The 23,760-nt window shown below is 48.5% G+C and overlaps 1 protein-coding gene across 1 annotated transcript in view; it reads right to left on the bottom strand.

The window, feature by feature from the left end:
• The window catches only part of FBXO10 (F-box protein 10), a 31,667-nt gene that overhangs the window by 5,766 nt on the left and 2,141 nt on the right, over positions 1–23,760 (bottom strand). The window contains exons 2-7 of the mRNA XM_039234860.1: positions 18,054–18,644; positions 14,217–15,050; positions 9,199–9,348; positions 6,499–6,635; positions 2,764–2,834; positions 873–1,025 (exon numbers count right to left, since the gene is read on the bottom strand). Coding sequence (XP_039090791.1) covers positions 873–1,025; positions 2,764–2,834; positions 6,499–6,635; positions 9,199–9,348; positions 14,217–15,050; positions 18,054–18,644 — 1,936 coding nt within the window. The remainder of the gene's footprint in view (positions 1–872; positions 1,026–2,763; positions 2,835–6,498; positions 6,636–9,198; positions 9,349–14,216; positions 15,051–18,053; positions 18,645–23,760) is intronic.

Below are 23,760 nucleotides of genomic sequence, written 5' to 3'. Positions count from 1 at the left end.
CCTGGCACGCTAAGGGCCTTGGACAAGTCGCTTTATGGCTGGAGGCTTCACCTTCATACAAGAGGGTAACAGTCAGGTCAGTGTCACAACCAGAACCCTTCCATAGCATGTAAAAGTGCTCAGAGAACTGTCAAGGCCACAGTTCCGGAGCACACAGCCCAGAGCAATAGTGCCAAAGGGTCATTAGAATTCACCCAGCCCAACCCCTTCTTGCATAGAGATGGAGGTGGCCTCAGTCTGAATCCCAGCCCTATCACTTCCTAGCTGTGTCACCTTCAGCAGCTTACTAAACCTCTCTGTGTCTCGGTTTCCTTGTCTTTAAAATAGGGTAAATAACCATATCTATCTCAGAAAGCAGCTATGAGAATTAAATGTGATAACGCATATAAAGCACCTAGCAAATAATAATAATAATGATTATTATTATTTTTAGGGATATGGTCCAGAGAGTAAGGCTCTGCTCAGAGTCACAGCATGAGTGAGAACAGCTTCCTTTTTTGTACTATCCTATTTCTCCCATTCTGTTTCCAGTCCTCTAGATCCAAAGAAAGGGGTAAGAGGAGTCAGATGTCCACGTCAGTGCCTAAATGGCTCTATCCTTGCACAACTCCTGCCTTTTGCTATTTTAAATGGGGATGAAGCTCTCTGCTTCACTGATCTTGTGGGTTACAAGGTGATATATGAGAGGCTTTTGTATTCTGAGGGACTGTGTGGCTGTGGCCTGAGATCGACTCTGTTCTGCAGGATGTCTTTGAGGCCTAGGGGAAGACCGTAACTTTCTCAGGACCCACAGCTGGAGATGGAACCTGGGCTTCCTGCCTCTCTGGCTGGGTTGGACCCCAGACCCGTTCCCCCAGGAACATGTGCCTCACCATAGATGGTGTTTCCTTCTATCAGTCCTTTGCCTTCATCTCCCACGACCACACCATCTGAGTAGCCGAAGCAGATGAGGTTGCTTCTGAGGACGGGGACTCCTCCTCGGCGGATGTCTACACCTCCCCACTGATTCTCACGGATGACATTTTCTGTGGAGAGGCAGAAGAGAGGGTCAAGACCCAAGGACCGCCCACACTGGCCATGAGGACTTGGACAGCGGAGAGAAAGGGCCTTCTGGACCAGGACATGAGGCCTTGCCCTGTCACCAGTCAGCATCCTGAATCTTGCTTGGTATTTGGCTTTTCAGGGACTTGAATGCTGTCTGCTTTCCTCAAAGGCAAGGTTTATATCTATCTTGTGCTCTCTCATATTCTCAGTACCCACTGTACCCAGTGGCCTTAAGGACCAATGACTAAGAATAAACTGGCTTTAGAGTCCTTGGACCAAGGCCAGACAGGGCTGCCTGTCCTGGGGGCTGCTTCTAGAAGGGCTGAGAATCCAGCCATTCCCCCACCAGCCTGGGAAGGCACAAGCTGGTCCTTCTCAGCCTCAGCTCTGGAGTGACCACAGCCTTCCTCTCCTCTTCCCTACCGCTCTAGGAGTGGGCCAAAGTCAGAATTCAGGGGAGTTGGTGCTGGGATACTGAGGCCCCCAGTACTATGGCTGGGCAGACTCTCGGTCTCCTGGGACTGGAGTGCAGTGGCCCGGGAGACCCTGTGTGACTAGCCCCTTTGTGCCTCTGTGTCCCCATCTCACCCCATACCCCTCCTTCCCCACACTCAGTCAACCAGGAATCTCCCTGCTCCCCAGGCATGCTGACTGTGTTTCATAGGTGGCCCTGCATGGAATTCTGGTTCTTTTCTCAGGCTGTGTCCTGTCACTCAGGTCTGGCCTTCTTAGAAATGCTTGCCCTGACCACACAATCCTAAATACCCACAGAGTCCCTCTATCACTTAAATTAATTCCAATAAATTATATCATTATATATACATATAACATTTTACATATTATATACTTACATATAAAAATATATATGTAAATATATCAAAGTTAATAATATATAATTATTTCATCTCTAGAGCACTTATCACTCACAGATACGTTTCTTCTGTGTGTGTGTGTGTGTGTGTGTGTGTGTGTGTGTGTGTGTGCTTTTGTCCCCTAAATGTCAGTTGCTGACCGCAGGAACCCAAGGGCTGCTGTATCCCCAGCTCCTGCATACGTCATGTGTTCAATAAACGTCTGATGAATGAAGGCAGCATTCAGTCAGAGGGATTCACTGGACCAACCTCTTTTTATGTCCTAGGTGTGGCTATGCTCTCTGCTGAGGCTACAGGAAGGTGCCACACAGACGTGATCTTCGTCTTAGAGAACATACTGCCTCCTATTAAAGGAGACTGACCTCACACAGATCCCTGAGAAATTAAGGAAGACATCCTACAGAGCATACCTGCTGGGTACAGTGAGTGTTTATGTGTACAGTGAGAGGTCAGGGCAGGCTTCCCTGAGGAAGTGACATTTAGGCCGAAATCCAAGGGCTGAGCAGGCCAGGCAGAGGGGAAATGGGGATGGGTTTCCAGAACAGGTAGAAGCCCATACAAAAGCCAAGAGGAGGGATTCAGTGTGTGGGCCATAAGTGTTTCTGACAATGTTATGTAAGCCAGCCAAGGAGATCCTGTAAGCAGCGGGCCTGGCAAAGAGCAGACGCTCCCTCCCTGTTAGGCTCTCCTTGAGGCTAGCACGGCCAGTGTGCGGGACAGTGAGTGACACACACAGAAGGTGGCCAGGCTGCCGAGGCGAAGGACTGGGCAGTGGGCAAGGTGGGGGAGGTTGGGTCAGCTGCTGGTTGCCTGGTTGGCCACGGCTCTGAGCACTTCCCACCCCTACCTGTGATGAGGCCTTTGCCATTCTCGTTCACTGCTATGCCTGCTGCACGGCCCTTGAAAATGTGGTTCCCGCTAAAATGGAAGGGGAAGAAAAAAAGAGTAGATAAGACCACTGTTACGTGTCAAAGCCAATGCCTGCTCAAGGGGACTACCTTCCTTTGTGGCCTTCCCCAGACTACACAAGCCCACAGGGGCATAAAGCACTTCCTGCAGTCCTAGAAGCCAGGCGTTTATAAATCTTTAGTGACCTTACAGACAACCTGATCCAGAACTAAATCAGTAACTATGCCGTACAAGACAATGATACTCGAGTTTCTGTGGCCTCTCCTGACTGTCGCTTACATGCAAACTTTGAAACTGGTCATCGTGGTGCACTGGTAAAAAGTCAACAACTGGTCAGGAATTCCTAGGAGGCTGTGTGAAGCTTATTTGGGCATGATTTGTTCCCAATGCCTGAATCGGAGTCTCTCCTGTAATGAGCCCACACTCTCCTGTTTGTATCCAACAGCTACCCTTTACCTTATTTTCTGTTAGCTTAATCACTTATTCCCTGAATAACATAAAATAATGACATGCCTTAAAAAAAGAAAACCAGATTTTTAAAAAGGAGGTTTTGAGAAAATCAGGGAATGTGTATGTGAAACCTCGTGGGCTGGCTGAGCTGCATACGGATGACACGGGAAAACGTGCTCCCGCTCAGAGAAACATGTGCAGCCCTCACTGCCCTGGAAAGGCCTTGAGAATGCAGCACCGGACACCTGAGCGGGTTGAAGGACATACATCACTCTCCAGTCTCTGCACCTTGGTTTCCTGCCTGGTAACACAAAGCCAGTCACATGGGGACATTAGCACAATTGGATTATCCCTGGAGGCCACTCATTCGCTGTTTGTTCGTTTTACCAATAGGAATGCTGGTACCTCCTTTCTTCCTGGAAGGGCACTCGCCTCCTCTCTTAGGGGACAACCTCCTACTTCCTACCATGTGGCTGAGGGATTTAGGTCCAAATATTCATCTGGCTCTTTAGAGCCTAACACAGGGCCTGGCATCCCACAGAACATTATGAGTAGGAGTTGGCTAAGTTTTCCTATCTCCTATGGCAGGGTTCAAATGGTTTACATCCTTGGGGGGAAAACCCAGCAAATTATGTTGATGCTGGGGAAGCCAAATGTCAACTGCACCCATGCTGTGCATTTGAGTTGAACAAGTAAAATCATTTGTTAAAGATATCCCAATTTTTGCCCCCAGATAGATCTGAAGAGTCTGTTTTGATCTGGTTATAATTCAGTCGGCAGATGGTTACTGTGGGTTTCTAGAATTCACGGTCAGACACAGGCCCTAGGCTAGGGAGTTCATATTTCTGAGAACTGTGCCAAAGCAACAAATGCATAGCTGGTCTGTTTTTAATACAAATCACCTCTAGAAAAGACCCATGGCCACTTGGAGAAGCAAGTGTGCGTATGTTCACAGGGAGAGCAAAACAAAGATAAAAGAGGTATCAGGGAACACTAAGGAAAAGCGGACAGACAGATCATTGTTCCAAGAACCAATGGTAGGATGTTTACAGCATTTGAGCCAGTTTGAACCCTGTGTTTCCTTGAAGCCAAGGCAAAAAGAGCAACACAAAAGGTTATAAAACTCTCATTGGCAAAAAGACTGCCTTATCCAGGCTACTTCTGGGATCTCAAAATTCATTGTGCCCTCCCCTAGATCTCTACCTTCCATCACAAAGAAACATAAAGGAAAAAAGCACAACCTGGCCTATGGCCTCATCACTCTGCCCTCTGCTTCTATTGTCACATTTCCTCCTCCCAAATGATTCTCTGGCTTCCCTCGAAGGGTCTTTATGATTTACGTAAGGGGCCTACCTGGATAATCCACGATGGTCTGCCCACTTGAAGGTTCTTAATTTAATCATCTCTGCAACATCTCTTTTGCCATGAAAGAACATACGTGCAGGTTCCAAGGATTAGGAAGTGGATGCATCTGGAGAGCCATTATTCTGCAGATCATCCTCGGTATTGGAGGTTCTGTGTTCCAGCATCAACCTGCCTTCGTAGGCCGATCCTCTACTCAACCTTCTGGGAGGCTCGTGGCAGACACACCACACTTATTACCATTTTTCCAAGACACATCCCAAATTTCACTGTCCCTAAGTCCAGAATGCCATCAACCCGGCCACAAAATCCTACCTATCCTTTACACACAACTTGTGTCCTCCCCTGACTCGCTCAGCTGAAACTGTGGCTGGCTCCTCTGTCACTCTGTCACTTAAACAAAGACCTAGTGAAGCACTATTTGTGTGTCCATCTCCAGCATGAGACTGTAAATGCCACGGAGCAGAGACTGTTCTTACATACTTTTTATATCACTGTTCCCTTGCACAAAGAGTAAATACTTAAAAGTGTGTTAAATGAATAGCAAGCACATGTATAAACACATAACTCTTAAGGTAATAATGCAAAGATGGAGAAAGAACTCTGTGACCACTAATGGTTTTCAGTAAGCTGTCTGTAACAGTCAAAAACAGATGCCTAACGGTAATCGGACTGGTTCAAAAGTTAGGGAATATCAAAACAATGGAATGATCTGAAGCTTTCCAAAACTGATAAAGGCCATGCAACCACATGGAAAAGCACATTTAGAATAACCTAGGGGAAAAAACACTTCAGAATAATTTGCTGCACATTTGTTCCAGTTATTTTCCTAAAGCAGGACATAAGTGTGTGAGTCTTCTGTTTAAAAACTTTTAATGATTCCCCATTATCTAGAGAGAATAAATGACCTTCCTCAGCTGGGTCCACAGAAGGCTTCCTCCTCTGGCCCTGAGCTCTCTTCCCACCACCCTTCCACTGTGCTGTGCGGCAGAGATGGAAGGCTCCAGGGATATGGATCATGCTGCGGCGGCCACAGGACCCACGACTTTCTGGGACAGTCCCAATTTAAAATTTTTATACCAACGTCACAATTTGTGTCAGATGGATTCTCAAGCCACAGGAGACTGCTAGCCAACCCCTGAATCTGCCATGCTCTGCTGCCGTTGCTCATGTTGTTTCCTTTACTAGGAATGCCCACTCCCATCTCGGTGACAGCCCACATTCTACCCATAGTTCCAAGTACACCTCTAATGCCCCTTTGTATCGAGGCCTTCCCACATGCCCCCAGTAGCATGGGTGCCTCCCTCGGGAGCGCTTCAGCAGTGTTTATCAGTCTGCTCCTTGGAAAGCTGGGATGGGCGCTCCATGCTCCCAGCAACGCCGCTGCCCCTACTCACCTACAGCTCGCACACTGGTCCGTCACGGGACGCTGTGTGCGGAGGCAGATCCCGCCCTGGGACTTTAACGCAGCCTCTCAGGCACCCACTCGCAACCGAACAGAGTTGTCAGGTGAGTGGAAATCTTTATGCCATGTCTATCTTAGAGTTAGGTCTGGTCACACGTGTGACCACACCTCCAGGCTAGAGTGAGCTCTGGGGGAGCAGGGTGCTCCTCTGTTATCATTGCTAGAGGTGCTCAGCCACGTCTGCTGAGTAGAACTGGTAGAGGATGCGAACGAAAGCGCCTGTGTTACCTCAGTGAGATCAGGGTGGGGTCTCGGCTCTGCTTGCTTCGCTTTCTACACTGTTGTTTCAGTAAACAAAAACGTTTTCAGATGGAGGGAAGCCGCAGTGTAGGAAGCAGAGATCAGAGAGGAAAGAAGGGACGATGGCTGAGGGTGGTCTAGGGACAGCACACATACCTCACGACTGGATTTCCGTGGTACAGGATATAAATGCCAGCCTCCTTATTTGAAAAGATTTGGTTGTTGCGGATGACACCTTTCCCATTGCCAAGGACGACAATGCCAGAACGAAGGCCGTGGTGGATCTGGTTACACTGCAAGGGGACAGGAGACACCACAGAAGGTGGATCAGAACTGCCGGTAAGAAGCCGAGTGCTCAACTGCCGGCCCACAGCAGGGCCCGGGGGGGCACAGTGGAGAAGGCGCCGCTGCAGCGCCCTGCCTGACACACCACAAAGCGAGCGGGCCACGCTGCTGCTGGTGGCACACCTGCAGAGCTGTAAGTGAGAACCCACAGACAGGAGTCCTCGCCGCCCCGCCTCTGGCTCTGCACCCGCAAGGCATGCCACTGAGCACGGCTGAGCCTCCAGAGTCCTCCAGCGCACGGCCCAGGGTCCAGGGAGCTCAGATCTCATGGAAGGGCAGCACCCCACTACGTGACAATGCTGGCCACGTGCAGTCCCAACGGGCCACCTCCAGGGACGAGTGAGAGCCATTGGGCTCCCACTCCTCACTTCCCATTGAGGGAAGGCCTGTGGGAAGGTGCGGCTCTGGTGGGCCTGACTGTTCCACGGGGCCTGAGATCACAGAAGCTGTACGTGCTACAAACAAACACCCTTTTTTCTTACGCACGGGGACGCTAGCCCAGGGCCACACAGTATGTGGCAGTGCCAGATCTGAAACCTAGCTCTCCTGCTTCCCAGCGAGCTGCTTTTACACAGTGACATTTTCAGATCATAACAAATGATGATAAAATTGTTTCACTCTGTTAAGTTAGAGCCTATATACATTCCTATACTTGAACCAGGAAGTTTGCGGATTCTCTTCCAAAACGATTTCACAGAAGCAAAGTTCTAGTTTGCTTTAAAACGTTCCACGCCGTAAGCAGTCCTATTCTTACTCACTTCCCAGATTTTCTCCTGAAGGATCTGGCAGACCCACCAGGGCAACCATCGCCTAACGCAAGTCCTTCACACGGCTGTGAAAAGCGCAAAGCTCAGAGAGAGAAGCGTAAGCAGTGGCATTTCCATCCCCACACCCTTTCATGAAGCCAGGACAGAAACATAACGCCCTCTGTCCCTCCACCTGCTACGCTGGCCTGTCCCCTCTGTCCCTGGGAAGGCAAACTCCTTTCATCTCTCTGGCAACAGTAGCATTAATTTCTTTCCTCAGGCAAGGCCGTGCCTCAGACGCCAGCTGCAAGGCAGAAACACAGTGAGAGGAAGGCGTTGAAAGAGGACACTGGCTAGGCAAGTCTCTCGAAAAGGCGAAAGATTTATACGATCTGAAGAGAAACTAGAGTATAGGCATGTCTCTTTAAATAGGAGTTAGGAACTTTCCCTCCTCTGCATTGGCAAGGGTGGTCTTATTAAACATTTTTTTAAATGTTTATTTATTTTTCAGAGAGAGAGAGTGAGAGAGAGAGCGCGCGTGCATGGGGTGGGGGTAGAGACGGGGACAGAGGATCCGAAGCAGGCTCTGTGCTGATAGTAGTGAGCCCAGTGTGGGTTTCGAACTCACGAACTGTGAGATTGTGACCTGAGCCAAAGTCGGGACCCTCAACCGACTCAGCTGCCCAGGCGTCCCAAGGGCAGTCTAATATAATGGGTTAAGAACATCGACCCAGAGTCAGGACTGCCTGGATTCAAGTTCCAGCTCTGTCACTAATTGTATGATTTGGGGCAACATCCTTAGTGTCTCTTTGTGCCTCAATGTCATCATCCATAAAATGGAATAATAATAATTCTATCACACAGGGTTGTGTAAAGATTAAACCACAGGTAAATATATACAAAGTGATAAGCACTATGATAAGGGCAGATATTATTTTTTCAAGGCCATAAGAAGTCTGGGACATTCCCTAGTTCCTGGGATATGTGTCTCTCAGGGAAGGCCTGAGCAGAACAAGGGGCTGGGCTCTTGTGTCACTGGTCCTATCTTCTGCCATTTCAAGTGGCTTTCACGTTGCTGTAAAATCAAATTCACGTGGTTTCACAATATTCGTGAGACAAATAATCTTCAGAACTAAATATCCTCGGGGCACCTGAGTGGCTCAGTCGGTTAAGTGCTGGACTTTGGCTCAGGTCATGACCTCACAGTTTTTGGGTTCTAGCCCCACAGTCAGGCTCTGTGCTGACAGCTCAGAGCCTGCAGCCTGCTTTGGATTCTGTATCTCCCTCTTTCTCTGCCCCTCCCCTGCTCACACTCTGTCTCTCTCAAAAATAAACAAACATATATATATAAAAAAAAAAGAACTAAATATTCTAAATGCCCTGTTTATAGTGAAGAATGATCTACCGTGGAGTTTTAGTTTTGAGCCAGGTGTCTTGTAGGGCATATAGCATATCTTTATTCTTATCAAACTCAAAGCAAACCAGAGCCTATCAGGGCTGAGGAAGTACTCCATAACATTTCCTATCCAGTCCTCTTTTTTCCTAACAAGGAGACTGCAGGGAGGTGACTTATTCAAAGCCATTCCAATTATGTGAAGAAAGAGACACAGAGTCACAAGGACACACAGAGAAAAGGGCAAAAACCACTTGCAAACAGGAAGCAATATAAATTCAAGATAGCAACATTTACTTAAATAATCTCAGAAAAGGCTTTAGAACCGAGAGCCACTCTGAAAAGAGCATGAAGACAGAGAAAAGTACCAACCAGTATGAGTGGGTTGGACTTTTTCCGGATGTCCACGCCCGCCTCCGCATTGTGGTAAATGTTGTTGCCTGCGATCAAGCCTCCGCCCTCCAAGCGAAGGAAGATGCCTGACGCTCTGCAGCGGTGAATGTCATTCCTGAGCATGACAATCTAGGCAGAAAGGAGAAAGCCATTTGTTTTCTTGTCCCAGGTTTTTAAAAAGAAAAACCCTTTTAAAAAACCCACCTGAGTCCTTCCCTTACCATCTGCTCCCCACTGCTGTGCCAGCAGCAGGCAAGGATGGCCTCTTCCCACCTGGTGTGCTCCTGGGTGCTGAGCTCTGTGCCCCACCTGGCCCTGCCCTGAAGCCTCCTTACCCAACCACAGTGGCTCGTTAATAAAACCTGGACCAAAGCTCGGCCCCGTGTCCCATGGTCACAACTTGTGAACAGAACGACTGGCTGACTAGATGGAAAGGACCCACAGAGAAGCTGGGATTTAGTGGTCTTCACACTGCACGCACTGGGGTTACCCAGAGGTCTCTCCAGGTTCCCAGGGCACAGCTAACAATGAATGGAACCAAGGTCCACATGCGTCTTTGCTAAAATTCACCTGCCTGAGGGGTGCCTGGGTGGTTCCGTTAAGCATCTGACTCTTGATTTCAGCTCAGGTAATGATCTTACGGTTCATGAGATCGAGCCCTGTGTCTGGCTCTGCACTGACAGCCCAGAGCCTGTTGGGATTCTCTCTCTCCCTCTCTCTCTGCCCCTCCCCTGCTCATGCTCATTCTCTCTCAAAATAAAGTTTAATAAAATAAAATAAAATTTCACCTGCTTGATAAAGCACCTGAGGATAACCCCTCCACCTTCCCTTTCACTTTGTAAGACAAAGGCCTATTCTCGTCCATTCTGAATCTTTCTTGGGTGTATTATCCTGCGGTGCTCCTTAGTTTGGAGTTTTAAGGGAACAATTAGAAGTACTGGTACAGGGGCGCCTGGGTGGCTCAGTTGGTTAAGCATCCGACTTCGGCTTAGGTCATGATCTCATGGTTCGTGGGTTCAAGCCCTGCATCGGGCTCTGTGCTGACAGCTAGCTTAGAGCCTGGAGCCTGCTTCGGATTCTGTATCTCCCTCTCTCTCTGACCCTCCCCTGCTCATGCTGTCTCTCTCTCTCAGAAATAAAACATTAAAAATTTTTTTAAAAAGTACTGGCACAAGGAAGCTTTTAAACAAGGTACTACAACCTAGCACCAAGCTTATTTAAGGGGATGACTGCCATTTACATTTTCTTTTCATACTTAATAGGTATATTAAAGATTCAGAATATATTTGTATTGTTCTAAGCAATTATGTATTAATAGTAAAAACATATTACATCGGGGTAAACTGTGCGCTACTAGTAAACAACAGATTACATTAAAATAGCAGTCCAGAAGAATAAGGTAGAAGGGAAGTGTCTGTTTAGGATGGAGAGCGCTGGCCAGAGAAGTCACTGATCCCACACAAGAACAGAATCAGATACAGCACAAAAACACAGCCTTTCTTGAACCATCGGAGAACTGAGACTGCACGGTGGCCAACAAGCCTGAAACCCAAGGAAAGCAGGCACCTCCTAGGAGACGAGAGGGGAGCACCTGCCTGCCCCACTGCACATGGTGCCACATGAACCGGTAAGAATTCAGCTACAGGGTTCAGCGCGTTGTTGAAGGCCAAGTGTGAACCAGTGCGAGAGTACAGGAGCCCTGGGAGTAGATATGTCTACTTCTCTGGGGACCTCGTGAAGTGCTCAGGGGGAAAGAATGGGGATAGGACAAGAGACTGGGGACAAACAGCCTCCCGCAGGGCAGAGGTGTAGGGCACAAGGAGAGCAGCCATTCAATGTAAGGAAAGCACTAAGCCCCTCTTTGAGTCTTCTCCCTAACTTCCCTGTAGAACAAGCCTTCAGCAGTGGGGGAGGAGGGCGGTAGACCCCGTCGTGGAAGGGAAAGAGAAAACCCCATCTCGGGCCCAGATATTTAGAGCCCCCCTAATGCTGGGGGTGAGGCAGGACCACTGGAAAGGGCCTACTTTCAAGACCCATGGACACAGCAGCTGCCTAAGACTAAGGACAAACTGGGACACACCAGCCCAGAGCCACAAGTGACTGCAATCTGCTGGGAGGGGTGAGGCCATGGAGACAGCCACTCTCTAAGGAGCAAAGAGAAGACCCTAAAAGCACAGGAAAAGGCCAGCACACGGTAAAGAAGAACATGAAGAATGCTGAGGGTAGTCATAACAACAAAACCAGAACCAGCTTAATCCTGACTAGGCTGACCCAAAACCTGGCCCTCTAAAGGCCTAGCATGAGAAGAGGTATGCCCATTTCCACACATAAATGTGATTTACCTCAGTCTCTGCTTTCCCAGATATTTGACTTTCAACTACAAATGATAAGGTACACAGAACAGCAAGAAAAACATCACAGTTTTCGTTGTGGGGCCCCAAGCAACTGGGCTTTCTGCCAGCCTTACTCTCCTGGACGTGTTCTAGAAGGCAGGGGAGGGTGGCTGCCCTCTGGCCACTGGATCAAGGCTTTGCTTCTGGGCATGGGACCAGCTCAGCGGGCCCTGTGCTCCCGCCCACAGCTCCCTGCTTGTATGAACGCCACTTAGCATATAATTGTACCTGATGCTGGGTACTCGTGAGAAACCAAGGATTTTTTTTTTCTTTTTTTTTTTTAGTAAAAAATCCTGAATATCAGCTTCTCAAGTTCCTTGCTGGAGACTCACTAGGAATTACAGGCTGCACACTTCCTGCCCAAAGCCTCTGGAAGCAACAGTTCAAAAGGGCTACTGCAAGTAAGGCTGTGTAACTTTCCATTTTTCCTTTTCCATGACTCCCAGCTACCACCTGCTCCCAAGTCCGCGAGGCAGGCCACCTCTCTCTCCAAAGCTCCAGACCCAGGTAACCAGACAACACCTCTGCCAGACGTCAGAAGTGCTCCATGTTCAGCATGCCCAGAACTGAACTCAGCATCTCTCTGCACGTCCTAACCTCCCACGTTCCTGCTGTTTCTCAGCCACTCAGGCCCGAAATCTAGGCCTCATGGCTTCGACTACTCCCTCCGAAAGCCCTCCTTCCCACCTCTCCAGACTGCCCCGTCCCCTCCTGTCCGTCTCTGGATCACAATTCTCCACTGGCCCTCATTGATCTTGCCTCCGGCCTTGTTCCTCTCCATTCAATTCTCCAGAAAGCAGACAGCATGAGCTCTCCACATACAGATCTGACCACAGTTTTCTGCTTAAAATCTGTCAGCAAGCTCCCACTGCCTTCAGGGCAAACTCCCATCTCTGCGGCAAGCCCTCTGTGTCTCAGCTAGCTGACTCCCTCCCTTGTCTCAGAGCCTCCCCTCAAGCTCTGGCCGTCTGACTTACTTGCAACTCCCTGAACATGTGGTGTCCTTTCTTACATCTGGGCCTTCATCCCCCCACCCCCCCAATGTCTCATAGCCTCCCACTGACAACTCCTCCTCCTGGGAAGCTCAGCCCGGGCACTGCTTCTCCAAGGGACCTTCCCTGAGGCTGGGCTCCTATGCCACCCATGGCGCCTCCATCATGGCACCTCTCACACCGGACTTTTAAAAGCATTTGTTGAGCACTTGCTATGTGCCAGACAGGACCTTAGCTCATCCTTACCACACCTTGGAGACAGAAAGTATCATTGGTCCAAATGACGCAGAGCTAGTAAGGGGCAGAGCCAGAATTTGACTCATAAGCCAAAGTCCTAATAAGTATACAAGGTGTTGGGTGGGGTGGGGGTGGGGGAGACCCTCCTGGAGGGCTCGGACCAGATCCTATCACCACGGTACCTGAGAGCAAAACTACGACCCATCCTTTTTACCTGACCATGATCTTTCATTCTCTGTAGGCTGAAACTGTGCTTTCCTGGTAACACCATCTAAAATCCTTTTTGGAAGTGGGCTGGGCAAAATGCAACTAAATGCGATTGCTGCTAACCACTCCAGAAGCCTGCAGCGATCTGCAAGACTCCCAAGTGACACGTGAGCAGCGCCCCTCAGCCTACGAGGTACCTTGGCAATATTACGGTACCAGAGCCTCACAAACCCCCATGACAGACGCAAGTCAGGGAAGCTTATTTCCATTTTACAAGAGAGAACGGTAACGCTCATGGTGAACCAGTGGAGAGGAAAGACTCAGACCCAGGAGCCAGCCATGCTTTCTTCCAAAAGGCTGTATCTTTCCTCTGAGAGGCCGTTCCTGTGCTCGGTGGTTTGCGGGGGCTGTGGACTGTCCCGCGGCGCCCTGAGGGGCCTGCAAGGTGGTGATCGCATTAGTGGCAGGATGGATTCCTCTTGGCATAAAGTCCAGATATCTCGTAGGGGCTTTTCAGGCCCTGGGCAAGGTGGCTTCTGCTTGCCTCCCCTGCCTCATTTGTAAGCACTCTTCCCTCCCCAGCACACCGCTGAATTCAGCCCCACACCCAGGCCCCAGTGCAGAACGTTCTGGCTGCCTAGAATGCCCTCACTCTGTGCCCCCTTCTTACCACATGCACACTCTTTTCCTTGGCTGTCCTCTCTACTCATCCTACAGCTTCGACACTTCTTCTGGGGAGCCTTCTCTGGTTTAGATCAAAGCCAGTCATCACATGCCTCTCAGTTTTCTCTCATCCAGGCTAAAGAGCCCTTGTTCCTTCTCCTAGGACTTAGGGGACATGGTTGAGAAGTAGCATGACATACCAAAAGGAGTTGGAAGACCTAAGTTCTAGTCTCAGTTCTGCCACTAACTTGCTGTGTGACCCTGAGTAAGTCACATTCCCCCTTTGGGCCCTGTTTCCTCTTCTGTAAAATGGGAATGGTTTCTGCTCTGTTCAAATCAGATGATGGACATAAGACAAGGGTGTGTTATAAGCTTGTATAAAGATGACTTTTAAAGAAATAGCCTTCCTGTGTATAGCCACAGGAGCCCTCTCATCAGTCAAAATCATGTTCCTAGTGACCCAGGAAGGCCTCACGGGTCTGCAGAGTAAGGCTTATGACAGCACCTTGCTATTATGTATACACCGCACTGCGTAAGTCAGGTTCCGGAAGATGTTTCCTTCCATCTTGGCTCGGCCATAGGAGCAAACAAAGACGCCTCCCTTTCCGTCCCGGAAGAGGCACTTGCGGATGAGGCAGCCCTGCACGGAGCTGGCCAGTGCCATGGCCTCCTTGTCCTTCTGCAGCTCCTGCTGCAGGGAGTTCAGCACTAGGCAGCTGGGCAGCTGAATGGACGCTCCTGGAAGTGGCGGGCCTAGAAAGGAGCCCCCTAGCACAGGGCGTGGGCCCTGCACTTGGTAGGACAGTCTGTATGTGAGCTGGTCCTCGTCCTCGTCCTCACCACTAGGACTCAGTCCTCCATCGCTGCTGTCTGGGGTCTGGGCCACCCTTTCCCCATCACTGCCCACCTCTGCCTCCAGGGAGCCAGCCTTGGAGCCTGGCTTTGGGGAGGTAGAAGCTGGGCTGGTAGGGCTTTGGCTGCCTTCAATGACGATGTCACAGGTCCTTGGGCTCCAAGCCTGGTCCCTGCTCTCCAGGTCCAGGGACATTAAAGAGTCAGAGTTCTCCGTGGGGAGCACACTGGGGGAGGACTTGATAAGCCCTAGTAGATACTTGTAGGCCCAGTTCTTGTCTGCAGATGGGTGGCCCTCCACAGTCACAGAGTTGTTTTCACTGCCCACAAATTCACAGTTTTCCAGCACACACAGGGGCACGTTGTGAAGGAAAACATGGGTGTTTTTGAAGGTGCAAAACTTCACTTGGCAGGTGCCTGGGCCATGGACCTGGATGTGCCCGTTCTCAAAGTTGCAGTTGTCGAATTGGACATGACCTGATGTTGTCTGAGGAATAAAAAAGAGAAAGTAGATAAAACAGGGGTAAGAACTGTTTTGCTAGTCAGTACTCTAACTGCTCTTTAAGGAGGGTGGAGCATGGAGAAGCCATGTATCCTGCTGATACTGTTCTCTCCCCTACCCACTAGGGCATATGTCGCCCCCTCCCCCCCGCCCCGAGAGGGGGATGGGGACAGGACAGGAGGCTGCACTGCATCAGAGGGGGGATAATTTGGAGTTGCCTGCTTTTCCCTCCTTCCAGTCCCAAGGGGAAGGGGACAAGAGTGGAAATGGCTAATGGCAGAAAAGTTCACGCTATGCAACAGGGCCCTTCCTGAAGATCTCGGATCTCAAGCAAATTCTCCCAATACTCAAGAAATGCTTAGTGAGAATATAAACTTTAAGAGGTGAAGATGGGGAAGAGGGTTCTGAGAAGCCAAATGCTCAGAAGGATGCTGTGTGAAATGGAATCAGTGGTAACCAGGAGGGTGAGCACCACTCTAGGGATGAAGAGGAGTGACAGGGAGAGCTTTGAACTTTGAGAAACACAAGAAGTGGCTGGGATCTGAGCAACTTTACTGCGAACCCTGAAGGGTGAGGGAATCCCAACTCGGTATCTCGGTTATGTGAAGGAAGTATGAGGTCATGAGGTGTTGTGCTACGTCTCACCCCTTCAGACCACTTCCTGTTCCCCATCCTCTCTCAGCCCTGCAGCACCCCACAGAGCATCAGCTTGGTGGGCACAAGGCCAGGCAGAACCCTGTGGGCCGACAGAAGACAGGCCAGGAGGGGCTGAGCCCTGCCTGGACTGGGGCAGGCAGTGGGGAAGGCTCACCCACAGGTACTGGGAAAGAGTCAGCCTGTCTGGCAACTGGAACATAGCGGTAGAGCAGAGCAAAGGACGGCAGGCTACGTCCCTAACGAGGGGGACGAGGTATGCTGCCGCAGCTGGGCAGCACCGAGCAGCGGTTAAGATGGGCTCTGGAGTCTGACTTCATGGGGTGCTCCCATCTCTGCCTCTTTCAAGTGTGTCACCCCGGATAGGATTTCACCTTTCTGAGGCTCAGCTTCTTTGTCTGCAACAGGGGGCTTACCAGCTAAGGAAGCACAAGGCAGAGAGCCAGGTACAAAGTTGGCACCTAATAAAAATTAGCCATCATTACCCAGGATCAGGGACACAAAGAACAGAGACTCCTCTCAGGGTGGGAAGGGCTGAGCCCCACAGCACCACTCACCTGAGCCTCTCAGCTACCAGGCCTCACTGAGAAGCCCACCCACTCTGTGTTCCTGACAAGTAACTGTTTCTGGATTTCACACTAAATGCCACCAGATGGATTTGAAATGTAAAATGAGGGAGGGTTCCATGATCCCCCTGAGTGACAGACACATCCACCCCCTGAACAGATTCTACATTCTCTAGCAGTGACCACCCTTGAGAGCCTGGCCTGAGCTTACTTGCCTTGACCTCTGTAAGTTCTTCCTTATGGCTAACTTATTTTTTTCTGCTGCAATTTAAGTCTATTTTCCTTTACTTTGTCCCCTCTGTAGATGAACGCCAGCTCTCTGGAGATGAACTGCCATTGCTAGGGTTCTCCTCATAAGTCACTGAAAACTGCTCTGAAATCACTCTGGCCTTTGCATTTTTCCTGCAAGGTCATCCTAGACCCTTGTCCTGTTTTTAGTTAAAAGACAATCAGGGGCAGAGCACTGATACATGCCAAGCATGAAGCCAGATGGTGGGCTGGGCTACAGAGAAGTGAAGGCCAGGCCCCCACCCCATCTGCAGCTATACTTCTAAGTGGGAAGGAGAGGCTGAAACCAACAAATTATTCTCAGAGTAAATGGAAACATCCAGGGTCTGGAATCAAACTTTCTTCTGGGTCTGCAGACCCGTGCAGGAATCGTTCATCAGTCCTTCTGAAATATTCTAGGCCTAAAAAGCAGGCTTTTAGGTTTCTAAAGAATACAGCATAGTGTGATTTCAAAAGTGCTTAGAATTTGAGTTCTAACTTCACTAATTATGCATTTGAGAAAATTACTTAGCATCCTTGAGCTTTTTAATGGCCCTTCTCTGCAAAATGGAGATCCTACATTTACTACCTACCACGAATCTTTGTTGTGGGGATCAAATGAAGTCACAGATGGAAAGTCATCTAGATTATCAATATAGACTTTGGATCCTAGCTCTGTCCCTTACTAAGTCTGAGACCTGGGTATGTCACTTCATCTTGCTGAGCCTCAGTCTGCTCATCTATAAAACCAGATGACACTACGCATCTTACTAATGGCTGTAAAGCACATGCCAGGCTCACAGTGTACCTGCAAACAACTGGTAGTATAGCAATCATTACAAACTTGAGAGACAATTTGTTGTTATTGGTAGAAATAGAGGCAACATAATTATTACTATTACAATGTTTCTATGCAGTGTAGAGCTGTAAACAGCTCTGCCGAGACCTACTGACCTACCAGCGTGTCAAAACATATTTTGCTTTGCATACAGCCTGTGCTCTGTGTTACTAGAAGATCTGTGTTGGGCTGGTATTTCCTGAGCCTCTCTCAAGGCACCCTTGGTAAAAGCCTGACCTTCCTTGAGCCTCCTCCACAGGCTGGGGCTGATGTGCTGAAGGTCACTGGTCCTGCACAGCCTCCCCTGGCTTTGCCCACCTCTGGGCACGAGGTGCTCTTGCCTCCTGCAGCCATGGCATACTCCCAGACCTGGCCTTCCCACCTAGCTACTCCACCTGTGGTTCCAGTTCATCCAGTGGGGAAGAAAAGTACAAAGCAGTTTGGGTTCGGAGTCCTTGGCTTATTTTTTAATACAGTTTTGCCAGGAATAAAGCAGAATGTTGATTATTACTGTTCCCAATTCTCAACTGGTGCAGAGGAGTGTGTTCTAGGAACAACAAAAAAACTCTTAATTCCAACAGAAAGGGGTTGCAAACCCACTAAGAAGAGGCCAAAGCCCAGGGTCAGGACTGAGAGGCCAGCTGTCTGGATACGGAGACGCACCTTAAACATGAACGGGGAGAACCAGGCGGGCATGAAGACAAGGTTGCACAGGCGTGTGGTGGAGCAGTGCTGGTCAATGCTGGCTAGCAGGGCCACTTCACCCAACTTCCCGCGGCCGACGATCTCCACGGGTACCTTCAGGATGATTTCACCTTGCTCTTCATACACACCTGGGAAAAGCACAATTCGGTCATACAGGCTAGCCATGGCCAAGGCACTGCCCAGGCTGTCAAACTCATGGCCTGGCCCAACACTCAGGGTACGGCGTTCCCTCCTCCGGCGAAAGAGAGAAAAGCAGACAGAGGACTCCAAGTCCAGGGCATTCTTGGTCCATGTCTTGGAGGCAAGGTAATGCTGCTTGAAGGCCTCCCTCCAAGACTCAGGCTCCACATCGGGCTGGTTGGGCCAGTTGGGGTGGCGGCATTCGGTGCATCCCAGACACAGCTGCCGCCAGCGGGTGCTGTCGAGACTGAGGATCAGGTCATACCAGGCCCTGCACACCAGGCTGCAGCGGCCCAGGTCAGGAAGGTGCAGGTAGGCTAAAATCATGCGCCAGAGCTCCAAGGGGAGACCGCCAGCCTCCATGGTCACCTGGGAGCAAACACAAAAGACGTTTTTGTTGACCTTGCTTATAGCTCCTCCTCTTAAAATATTCCCTGCCTTCTCGGGACCCCAAGGGTGTGCAAGAGAACAAGGCCAAGCCAATCACAGGGCTCCATCCTCTCAATCAGAATCCTCCTCTGGGATTGTTCTACCTGGAATCAGCAGGCAAGATGCTCCTTTCTCTTGGTCAGAAACTATAAGGATATGACCCCCAAACTGCTGTTAGCCACGTTCCCCACTGGTGGAAAAAACCTTGTGGTACCAGAGCCAGGCAGAGATGAGGAGATGAAAGATGAAAATTGAAAAAGAAAGAAAAAAAGTGATCACATGTATATGTGTCCTGCTGGTACTGATTCCAGATTCCTGAAGCTGCCCTGGAATCTGTAGTTCTTTCTTCACTTCTAGGAGGTTCCTCGATGGCCTTCTAATAAATTCCCTTTTTTGCTTTAGCTAGTTTGATGTGGGTTTCTATGACTTGTAACAAGGTTTTGGACTAATATAGAGGGAACCCACCTTTTGCTGTTTTGGTTCTAGAGGTCTGGACCTCCTAGACTCCCAGGAAAGGGACCTCTATTTCTTCACAGCAAGGGGAATGAGAACTAGGGCAGTGAGTGTCCATTTGTCCACCTCTCTTCACTGTCAGATCACGTAATTATACTGTACTCCCGCATGAGGCAGCCTCAGGAAAGACTGCTGCTGGGTCAGGCTGTGGGGTTTGGTCCTGGCTCTGCTGCTGGTCACCGATGCAACCCTGTGTCCTAAACACGTGCCATGCTGGCTGCCCAGCCATCTGCCCCCTTGCTTTCTGCCCGACCCACAATTTACCCCATGTTTAGAATGCAGAGCCCCCTGGTAGCTGTGTCTGTGGAACAAGACAACTCCCCAGGCCCTTGGCAGCATAGAGTGGGGCTCTGGATGGCTCCAACTGGGCCGCTGAAATCTCCTGCGGAACAGGAGTTGTAATTCTAGAATCTTTCTAGATTTCTTTCCTGAATGGAGAAGAATGAATGGCTTCTTTCCTAAGCTATAAACTCAGGAAGAGTTGCTAATGACCATTTTCTTTGGGGGGAGGGGCAGAAGAAGGTAGTCTACGTTGAGAGAAGGATGAACTGGAGACAAAGAAATGAGCAGAGAAAAGGGCAAAAACCATCCCAATTTCTCTATAGCACTCCAGGTCACGGTTCCAGCCTATGCTTAAAGCTCAGCTTTATCCTTGCCTTTTGAATTCCATCAGCTAGCTCTGTGCTCTTGCGATAAATTCTCTTTTCGCTCAAGTTGGCTTCATTGAATTTCTGTCATGTATACCTAGCTAAAGCTCTGTCATTTATGAGTGTCAGTTTCCCCACCTAAAAAACAAGAGGACTGTATTAGATGACCTAGAGCAACTTCCAAGTCTGAAACCCTATGAAGTCTCTAGACAACTAGAAACTAAAACTGGAAATAGGGCAGACTTCACAGCCAACTGTAATCAAGTTGTTAACCTCTTCGGGGCCTTGGTTTTCCTCTCCATTTTATGAAAATGATGATCATACCTGTCAGCTATCTAGGCCCAGGGAGGCTAGAAGCACAAATGTGTGATGTACACAAGATTTCTGGGCTTCATCATGACAGGTGTGACTTTAACTCTACAGATTAGTATGAGGGCCTGGGTAGGTAGGTTCTTCTGTAACGATCACCTGGTTGAGACTTTCCTAGTCTTCGGCAGCACTGGAGAAGAACAGGCCTCTGGACTGGGAAGCATGACAGAGCAAAGGCTGGGCTCCTGATAGCTGTCACTCTCTCAAATGAACACGGCTTTATTCATAGTGTGAATGGGTCTCGGTGACACCCATGTCCTGTTCCTCACCTCCTTCTTTAGCCATATCTTTTAGGCTTTTTTAAGAGAAAAAAAATTTTTTAAGTTTATTTGTTCATTTTGAGAGAACGAGCAAGAGAGAGAGAACTAGACAGGGAGGGGCAGAGAAACAGGGGGCAGAGGATCTGAAGCAGGCTCCAAGCTGACAGCAGAGAGCCCGATGTGGGGCTTGAACTCATGAACTGGGAGATCATGACTCAAGCCGAAGCCAGATGCTTTAACCTAACACTGAGCCACCCAGGCACCCCCAGAAAATTGTTCTTCCCTCCTTCTCTAACTATTGTAAGAAGGTAAATATAGTTAGGTGATCACATCCCTTGGCTTCAACTATAAAATCTGAGTCTCCAGCCCCAATAGTCTCTCTCAGGCCTTCTACACATGGGCGCCCAATTGCCTGTTGAGCATTTCTACTTGAATGTTACACAGATACTAAAGATTCAGCAAATAGAACCTCAACTTCCACTTCTGGCCATGACAAAATAACTGGAATTAGATTTTCCCTCCTGCCATGAAAAACTATAAAGTTGCTCTAGGGACGCCTAGGTGGCTCAGCTGGGTAAGCACCTGACTCTTGATTTCAGCTCAGGTCAAGATCTCAGTCATCAAATCAAGCCCTCTGTCAGGATCCCTGCTCAGTGTTGAAACTGCTTGGGATGCTCTCTCTCCCCCTCTCGGCCCCTCCCACCTCAACTCTCTCTCTCAAAATAAATAAACTTAAAAAAAAAAAACCCTATCAGTTTGCTCTGAATATGTGGTTTCAGGCACTGAACAGCATGCTGCGCCAGGCTGTAATTTTGGAGAGAAGGGAAACACAGGAGAGGAGCGTGCAACTGTTCTAGCTTTCATTCGGGGCACCTTCTCTTAGTGGGGCAGAGAGATGGTGCCCAAGCAGAGTTGTAGTCTCACTGAGCAGGCAGATCTGAGTTCTGAGAGGCTCGGGTGCCTGGAATCTGTGAGGCAGGGTGAGGGGGGTAGGCAGTGTCTTGGCTCAAGGCTAGACTGCACAGGCACAGGGCAAGCCTTCATGGGACCTAGTAGACATCGCCTGCTAGGGATACATGGGGGCACTAGAGATCACGCAGAGCTGGGAGCTAAGGGAAGTCCAGTCCAGAACATGGAGTCTCACACCAAGACTCAAAGTATATGCTACAGGAACATATTCAAATTGGAAGAATAAAAGCAAATCTGATAGGATCAAAAGGTTCTGCCAGTAACTGAACTGTTAGAATACAGCAAACACTCAACAAAAACAAAAACAAAAAGAGAACATAATCTAGACTCCCTCAACACATCAGCCACAAGACAGTGTGGTATGGGCATGAGGAAAATAGAGTTCAGGACAGAAAATATGTATACTGAGCAATTAACTTTTGAGCAAATACCAATGCAATTCAATGGATAAACAAAAGCCTTTTCATCAAATGGTGCTGGGAAAGCTTGACGTACGTATGAAAAAAATGAACTTCTGACACATACCATATACAAAAATTTAAGATTAAGTTTATACCTCAGCACAAAATACAAATCTATAAAGCTTCTAGAAGAAAACATAAGAAAGTACGCAACCTTGGGATACACAAAGATTTGTGAGAACACAAAAGGTACTAATCATAAAAGACAAAATCAATAAATTAAAATCTATCTCAAAATCTGCTCATCAAAAGGCATTATTAAGAAAATGTAGGGGTGCCTGGGTGGCATGATCTCACAGTTTGTGGGTTTGAGCCCCGCATCTGGCTCTGTGCTGACAGCTCAGAGCCTGGAGCCTGTTTCAGATTCTGTGTTTCCCTCTCTCTCTGACCCTCCCCTCCTCATGCTGTCTCTCTCTCTCTCTCTCTCTCAGAAATAAATAAAAACATTAAAAAAAAAATCCTACAGCTCAACAATAATTTAAAAAATCCAACAAAAAACAGGCAAAGATTTGAACAGGAACTTCACAAAAGTAAAATTAATGGCCAGTAAGTTCAAGAAGAGCTGCTCAACATCATTATATTCATTACTTGATTTATATTAAAACCATAATGACAGAGATATGTGTGTCACACTCACTACAATGGCTGAAACTAAAAACACTAAAAGCATCAGAGCACCAATATGTGAAGCAACCAGAACTCTCATACATTGCTGGTAGGAGCATAAAATACTACAATTACTTTAGAAAACGGTTTGGTAGTTTCTTCTGCCATTAAACATGCACCTATGCTTTGACCTAGATATTTACTGGAGATCAATGAAAATGTACACCTATGAAAAGACTTATATGAGGATGTTTACAGAGGCTTTACTCACAACAGTAAAATGACCAAACAAAAAAATTATAAACAACCCAAATGACCATCACCATCACCTCTTGATCGCCTCAATTCATAATCTCATGGTTCATGAGACTGAGCACTGCCTCAGGCTCTGCACTGACAGAGTAGAGCCTGCTTGGGATTCTCTCTCTCTCTCTCTCCCTCCCCCCATCTCCCTCTCTCTCAAAAATAAAAATAAATTAAAAAAAAAATCAGAACACACCTGAAGGGGTCACAAAGAAACTTCAGGAGTGAAGGAAATATTTACATCCTCACTGGTATGTTAGTCACATGGATGCAGACATCTGAAAAAAATCACTGGACTGTATGCTTCTGTTCTGTGCATTTAATTGTATGCAAATTATCTCTATTTCAAAAATAGTATAGATTATCATCTCATCTCTCCACCTCACCCCTGTTCTACCACTGGTATTCCATGTCCCAGTTAATCACGCCATCATCTTCCACGACCCCACCTGGTAACTAGAGAAACCTTGATTTCTTTTCTCTGCTTCTGTCCCAGATAGTCTCTCAAATCCTGTATTTCCACCTCCTTAAGCACTCTCAAGTTAGTCCTTTCCTCTCTCCACTCTCTGTCACCATGTTGTTTTTGGCCTCGCCATCTTTAGTTTGGATTACCATGGCTGACTCTCAACTGGTCTCCCTGGAACCAGTCCTGCCTCCTCCATCCGATCCATTTCGCACACAGCCACCAACGGAATCCTTCTAAAATATAAATCTGGTCATGCCAATGGTCAGCTTAGATTTCCTCAATGACTCCCCATGGCTTCCAGGATAAAACCTAGTACAGATGACAGGTCATGAGCTTGTCTATTTCTCAAGTCTCACCACTGACATTTGTCCCATCTATGCTACTCTCCCAACACGGCCTTCTTCTGAGGGTCTCTCTCAGACATTCAGTGCCTCCTCTGGCCTCCCACAGCTATCTGAACTG

This window comes from Hyaena hyaena, unplaced genomic scaffold (assembly GCF_003009895.1).
Source record: "Hyaena hyaena isolate Hyena2069 unplaced genomic scaffold, ASM300989v1 scaffold_93, whole genome shotgun sequence".
NCBI lineage: Eukaryota > Metazoa > Chordata > Mammalia > Carnivora > Hyaenidae > Hyaena > Hyaena hyaena.
The sequence above is the reverse complement of the archived record's forward strand: the minus strand, read 5'-3'. Positions and strand labels throughout refer to the sequence as shown.